This window comes from Eptatretus burgeri, chromosome 10 (assembly GCF_056783735.1).
Source record: "Eptatretus burgeri isolate ZD-2024b chromosome 10, Ebu_testis_v1, whole genome shotgun sequence".
Taxonomy (NCBI): Eukaryota; Metazoa; Chordata; class Myxini; order Myxiniformes; family Myxinidae; genus Eptatretus; species Eptatretus burgeri.
In genome coordinates, this window is record NC_140970.1 from 99,071,658 (window position 1) to 99,079,157 (window position 7,500).

At 48.5% G+C, this 7,500-nt stretch overlaps 2 protein-coding genes across 2 annotated transcripts in view; both read left to right on the plus strand.

The window, feature by feature from the left end:
- The first annotated feature begins 842 nt into the window (after positions 1-842).
- On the plus strand, positions 843-3,832 carry LOC147019252 (uncharacterized). The gene is made up of 2 exons (XM_085900123.1): positions 843-3,047; positions 3,743-3,832. Exon 1 carries the CDS (start codon positions 843-845, stop codon positions 2,271-2,273), a length of 1,431 nt encoding a protein of 476 aa, XP_085756249.1. The 3' UTR covers positions 2,274-3,047; positions 3,743-3,832.
- Positions 3,030-7,500, plus strand: part of CRCP (CGRP receptor component) — a 5,193-nt gene continuing 722 nt past the window's right edge. Inside the window, exons 1-2 of the mRNA XM_085900124.1 lie at positions 3,030-3,047; positions 3,743-3,835. Coding sequence (XP_085756250.1) covers positions 3,030-3,047; positions 3,743-3,835 — 111 coding nt within the window. The remainder of the gene's footprint in view (positions 3,048-3,742; positions 3,836-7,500) is intronic.

A 7,500-nucleotide genomic window follows, 5' to 3' on the forward strand; every position in this document is an offset into this window, starting at 1 on the left:
CAGGCACAGATTCATTCTTCGCAGCATGCTCTCCGACACAGAGTGTCGCATTTCTTGGGGAATATTGCCGATTGTATCACCGATTATTGCCGCCTTCCTTGCACTGGAATATGAACAGTGAGCTCGTTGTGTTGAACGTCTCAGAGATTTCTTCAGGCTCACCTACATTATTTCCCGCACTTCACCTACTCTCGCTGGTGTAACAACACTCGGTCGGCGCGTGTGCTTTTTATTTTTCACACTGCCTGTTTCTCTGAACCGCTTCATCAGTTCCCATAATCACTGATTTCTGAAGGTTTCATCCGACCACCAAAGTGACTTTTAAACGCAATTTGACATTCCCTGAAGGATGCGTTCTTGATGTAATACACTGAACAACAAATTTCAAAAATTTTTTTTTACTGGAGATGTGTAAAGTGATTAAGACTAATTTGGGTACGCTGATTTCAAAAATCATAACCGTTTTGCTGTATCACGTCAGGATTTTCAGGAACAGAAATATTCCCATTGCCTAGAAGTCAGGATTTCAATGAAATTTACATATGTCTTTAACATGTCTATTTCGTACAATTGTTGGTAACTTGTGTTATATTTCTTTCTTTCAGATAAAGATGAGTAGGTGTTCCTGTACCAATCATCCTGACAACTTCTGTTATGTCTGTGGTCGGTATACCAAAAAAGATCAACAGCGAAGTATATCTACAGCAGTGAAAATGAAGGCCGCCTACTTTCACTACTTCGGGTGTAAGGTGGGGGACCAAGAACAGAGCTGGGCACCACACATCTGCTGCACAAGCTGTCACACAACCTTGACTCAGTGGTTGGTGGGCAAGCGCGCGAGCATGCCATTTGCGGTGCCCATGATATGGCGTGAGCCGCAGAATCATCATGATGATTGTTATTTCTGCTGCACAAGCATCGCCGGCTTCAACAAGAAGAATAAAGGTCACATCAAGTACGCTGACTGCGTCTCTGCTCGTAAACCTGTGCCTCATGATGACGAGAACCCCGTTCCAACACCTCCAGCTGATCAGAACATAGCTGTAAGCAGTGGTGAAGAGGATGGTGATGATGAACCTTTTGAACCCGACACTCAAGAATCACACCTTCTGAACCAGGGAGACTTAAATGATCTTGTAAGAGATCTCTCGCTGTCAAAGGCGAAGGCAGAGCTGCTTGGATCAAGGCTGCAGCAGTGGAATCTACTTGAACCTAACACCAAGATATCCTTGTTCAGAGCACGTCACAGAGACATGGCTGAGTTCTTTGAGATGGAAGACACGATGACATTCTGCAGTGACATCAACGGTCTGTTGAAAGAACTTGGGTGTGATCACGATCCTGCAGACTGGCGCCTCTTCATCGACTCGGGGAAGAACAGCTTGAAGGCTGTTTTGCTCCACAATGGCAACGAGAAACCATCAGTCCCACTGGCTCACGCGTTCGGCATGACAGAGACCTATGAGACTATGCGGCAGCTGCTTGATTCCATCAAGTACAATGACTTCAACTGGCACATCTGCGGAGACTTGAAAGTGGTGGCGCTGTTGTTAGGGCTGCAGTCAGGCTACACGAAATACATGCGCTTCCTTTGTCTCTGGGATAGCAGAGACGACAAGAATCACTGGACGAAGAAAGATTGGGAAGAGCGAAAAGAGCATGTACCTGGTCGACACAACGTGAAGCATGTCGCCCTTGTCGACCCAGCCAAGGTTTTCCTTCTACCACTCCACATAAAGCTCGGCTTGATGAAAAGTTTTGTACGGGCAATGGATCTGAATGGGCGTGGGTTTTTATACCTCAAGGAAAAGTTTGGCAACACCTTGTCGGAGGCCAAGATCAAGGCTGGTGTCTTTGTTGGACCGCAAATCCGACAGATTATGAAGGACGAAACTTTTCCGACAACTCTAAACCCCAAAGAGCTGGCAGCGTGGAGGAGCTTCAAAGCTGTGACGGACAACTTCTTGGGGAACGAGCGCGCGGACAACTATGAAGAAATAGTGCAGCAGCTGCTGGAGTCCTTCAGGAAACTTGGCTCCAGGATGTCCCTGAAAATCCATTTCCTACACCAGCACCTGAACTTCTTCCCTGACAACTTGGGAGCAGTCTCGGACGAGCACGGCGAGCGATTCCACCAAGAGATTTCACTCATGGAGACGCGTTACCAAGGGCGGCACAACCCGAACATGATGGGCGATTTCTGCTGGTTCCTGCATCGTGAAACTGACACAGAGCAGCACAAACGCAAAGCCAAATGCCTAAAGCATTTTTAATTCCATTCTAGTGGAGTTTTTCTGTAATTTCTATAATTTTGAAGCATTCATGATGAAATAAATGAATTTTTGTAAATTTCATTGAAATCCTGACTTCTAGGCAATGGGAATATTTCTGTTACTGAAAATCCTGACGTGATACAGCAAAACGGTTATGATTTTTGAAATCAGCGTACCCAAATTAGTCTAAATCACTTTACACATCTACAGTAAAATTTTTTTGTTGTTCAGTGATATTCAATGAGAAACACGTGTTCTTCCGCATTGAGCATCACGGCATGACTGAACGAAAACCGTGAAACGTCAATGTCAGGTCGCGTGATAAATCACTTGATACCTGATAACTCTCAGGATCATGTCATGTCTTTCCTATCACATTTCTGCTACATTTATGCAAAATATTAGGTTCCTAACAGATATCGTTTTTGGTGTATGGGAATTATTTAGGATTCTCAAAAAAAAAAAATCACCCTGTACAACAGATCATTCACTCTTGCTCTTCAAAATGTCGTTTTCTTTTTCATTCTTTATTTTTGAACTATTATTTATGTGCTGCCCCTTTTCGTTTCCTTACTTTTTCAAACATGAACATTCTTTACAGAAAGGACCATGGTAATTCCATTCAACATATTCATTTTTATTTTGTTTTCTTATTTTGAATTTAATTCGGTTTTCAAATCTTTTCTTTGTCACTGTTAGCGGCAATTCTACACATCAAATAATTCTCTACCTTGCAGGACCGACAGAAATGCAGCTATGTTGAGTAATTACGAGGTGAGATTGAGCCGTCCATTTCACCTTCTTCCTTTCTTACCTCTGCCACCGAAGGTGGGTGGATGTTATGTTTTCACCCCTGTCTGTTTGTCTGTGTGCAGAATATCTCAAAAAGTTGTGGATGGATTCAGCCAAATTTGATGGAGAAGTTGGGTGTGTGACAAGGACAAATTAGATTTTGGTGACGATCCGGATCCAGATCGGGTGCGAGAATTTTCAAAGCGGCTCTTCACCATTGAGTGATACGGAAAAAAACGATATCTGTCACGATATCTCAAAACGCTATGGACGGATTCATACGAATCTTGGTGGATGTATTAGGTGTGTGACGAGGACGAATCGATTCGATTTTGGTGAAGATGCAAATGCAGATGCAGATCCGGATACGAGAAGTTTTTCATTTTTTAAAGTGATTCTTTACCATTGAGAGATGGGGCCAAAAACTAAACATAGCACAATATTTCAGAAAGTTGTGGACAAGTTGTGAGAAAACAAGGTAGAGGAGTTTGTTAGGTGACAAGAACAAGCGGATACGATTTCGGTTCAGGTCCGAATCCAGATCCAGCCTATCAATAGGACACATGACGTAAACTGTTCAGCCTGGCAGAGGTATGCGCTCTGCCGAGTGCTTTTCTCGTTTTTCTTTCTTTGCCAGTCCCTTCTGTATATGACTCCTCATCCTATTTGTGTTTCAGGTTTATCATTTGCTCTCAGAGCTTCAAGAGAAAAGCAGGTCTCAAAGCAAGCACAGCCATGGACAACAGAACTTCAATACAGTAATATATGAGGTATAACTGGAGAGTAAAGTGGGATTTGAACGATAAAAAGATCGTCACTTTTGCTCCCAGAATTAAAACACTTTGTAGAAAATCACTCTGCATTCAGACAGCATTGCGTTTGATTGCTAGACCGAGCCAATAGGTTAATAATCCCTGCCAATTCACATTTGCTTCATCGACCCAACCAATATCTGCATTTTTTGATGGACCTTGCAAATAGATGAATCCAGATAATAAGTTGCAGAATTCCTCTGTCTTTGGTCTAGCTCGTTGTCCTTTCAGTCATTTGGTCCTGCTCAGTCCCGACACGTTTTCTAGTAGCCACTTTTGTCTTCATCACCTCCTTGATCCAAATGCAAGTGTGTGTGCTCAGGAACAATCTTCTCTTTACTGTGCATGGTGTTACATAAGAAGGTGAAATGAAATACTATATTTTCAATGAGAAAATAAGGAAAAATCCATGTCATACTAACACATGCAACTCATTGCAGACATTAAAATATCTTGGCCAAACACCTTGCAAGCTTCAAAGTGCAGAGGTCATCAATAGATTCCTGCGTGCTTTGTTCGACAGGCCTCTTACCCGGTGAAGTGGGGAAATGGGGTAACAGGATATGTCTGTACACACAATGGAGAATGTGGCCATTTATTGTCAATTGAAACACCCTGTACATATTCATCCACCCTCCCCCTCTCTCCACTTTCGCTTGTCCATCCCTCCTCCCCGTGCCTTTCCCCCATCCGTCGCTCCTCCCCGTGCCTTTCGCTCGTCCGTCCCCCCTCCCCGCGCCTTTCGCTCGTCTGTCCCTCCTCCCCGCGCCTTTTGCTCGTCCGTCCCCCCCCTCCCTGCACCTTTCGCTCGTCCGTCCCTCCTCCCCGCGCCTTTCGCTCGTCCGTCCCTCCTCCCCGCGCCTTTCGCTCGTCCGTCCCTCCTCCCCGCGCCTTTCGCTCGTCCGTCCCTCCTCCCCGCGCCTTTCGCTCGTCCGTCCCTCCTCCCCGCGCCTTTCGCTCGTCCGTCCCTCCTCCCCGCGCCTTTCGCTCGTCCGTCCCCATCTCCCCGCGCCTTTCGCTCGTCCGTCCCTCCTCCCCGCGCCTTTCGCTCGTCCGCACTCCTCCCCGCGCCTTTCGCTCGTCCGTCCCTCCTCCCCGCGCCTTTCGCTCGTCCGTCCCTCCTCCCCGCGCCTTTCGCTCGTCCGTCCCTCCTCCCCGCGCCTTTCGCTCGTCCGTCCCTCCTCCCCGCGCCTTTCGCTCGTCCGTCCCTCCTCCCCGCGCCTTTCGCTCGTCCGTCCCTCCTCCCCGCGCCTTTCGCTCGTCCGTCCCTCCTCCCCGCGCCTTTCGCTCGTCCGTCCCTCCTCCCCGCGCCTTTCGCTCGTCCGTCCCTCCTCCCCGCGCCTTTCGCTCGTCCGTCCCTCCTCCCCGCGCCTTTCGCTCGTCCGTCCCTCCTCCCCGCGCCTTTCGCTCGTCCGTCCCTCCTCCCCGCGCCTTTCGCTCGTCCGTCCCTCCTCCCCGCGCCTTTCGCTCGTCCGTCCCTCCTCCCCGCGCCTTTCGCTCGTCCGTCCCTCCTCCCCGCGCCTTTCGCTCGTCCGTCCCTCCTCCCCGCGCCTTTCGCTCGTCCGTCCCTCCTTATTTTTTATTTTCTTTTCCTCTCTAGAGCAGAAAAACTGCAAATTCTGAATCATCGACCAACCACTGCTGTTGAGATTCAACTGGTATGAACTATTAAGTAATTCATGTTTTTCATTTTTCACAAACTTATGATTATGTGATGAGCCACTTGATTCTGTTCGTAAATTTCACCTAAAAATATCCATCAGATTATATATTGTTCCGAATTTCTGCCCGTCTGGCGTGCGATCGGCCACGTAACTCGAATCGCGACGCGTCGCCCACCGGAACGGGCAATTCTACCCCCAGGAGCCAGTCACGGGTGGGGGTTTAACCTCACCACGATCATGCCAATTGCCCACACGCGCAGGATAGGGTTGCTCGCCAAATTCGACCTACCAAAGTACCTGCACGAGTGGTCGACCGGGCGATCATACCTCGCTGCAGGTCGACTTCGGACACGAACCACTTAAGCGGCTCGTTCCGTGCTGCAGGGATAACCGAGCGGAGTTATCGTCGACCTCGACTGTTCAGATTACTTATCGGTGTTTCAACCCACTATCAATCCCTTACATGATGCAAGATGGAACTTTCAAACAGAGGAAAGGATGCAACGAAACGGGAAACAGTTTGACAAGCAAGCACTTTTATTTCACACACATCCACATATGTACAGCCATGCAACCAAAGCAAAAGCACTACCACCGACTATAATTATTGACAACACTTAAACAATTATACTTGTCGGGACTCTGTGCCACATCATGCATTCAAAATAAACAGGAAAGACCTCCCCATAGGCAGGTAAGTAGACGGGGTCCGTGGACCAAATGTGCGCGGAACCTGGAGGAACGGCCAGGTCCACGAGACCGAAAAGGTCTTACCCGCGTCCTCGTGACGCGATGGCGGGCAAGCCGCAATGTCCGCGCAGCTGCGCCCTGACTCCGTGCCCCTGGCGTGGTCGGTGAGCCCTCTCCGGCGTGCTCCGCGCCAGCACGGTTGGGTCGGTACCACGGTTCGGGTGGGGAATGACCGGGGCCACCGGCACTATCTCAGCGTGGATGGGGGGAGGGTTGGGGGAATTGTTGATGCTCAGGGTCGAGCGAGGGGAATGGCTGGCTGGCTTGGTCGCTTGTGAGAGCGAAGGTGGCTCGATTCCAACAACGAGACGACACCACACTACAATTCTCAGTTTCACACAGACTCGCGTCTTTTATAGATGTGGGGAGGAGCTTGTATGCAGATTTTTAGGATCAAAATGCGATTGGAGGTGGGGCCACGCCACCCTCTGTTCAGCCATTGGCGTGGAAAAAAGGGGCGTGAGCCTCTTTTGATCCAAATTCCTCTCCCGTAAAGAATCCACATTCATCGCGCTTGGAGGCGGGGCATACCACCCGACGCTCGCCCATTGGATGGAGGAAAAGGGGCGTGAAGCCTTCCTGATCCGAATTTCTCTCCTGTAAAGAATCCACATTCATCGCGCTTGGAGGCGGGACCACACCACCCGACGCTCGCCCATTGGACGGAGGAAAAGGGGCGTGAAGCCTTCCTGATCCGAATTTCTCTCCTGTAAAGGCATCCATTGCACTCGCGGCTTGCTGCGTTCGGCAGCAATCACCAAACGGCTTCGGACAGTACGACGTTCGGTGTTGACTGGTGGTGGGGTCAATGGTTGTGGAAGGAGAAAGGCGAAGGTGGTGGGGGGTTTGCTGTGGTGGTTTGGTGGTTGGCGGGCGTCGTTTGGGAATGGCGGTGAAGCGATGTTTGCGGGATGGAGTTGTGGAGGTAAAGAGGCAAAGGTGGTGGTGTTTGAGTTGTTGGCAGCTTAATGGTCCAAAATAACAATAGAGAAAGAAAAATGGCTAACTCAAAGCGTCGCAGCCCGGATGAATCACACATATTCCCTCTAAACAACAGGTGTGGGCTAACTACACATGAACTTATTGATATTTCTCACCTGAGGACCCTTTTTGGTGTATTGCGAATTTCCACAGCTGTAACAATATATATATATATATATATATATATATATATATATATATATATATATATATATATATATATATATA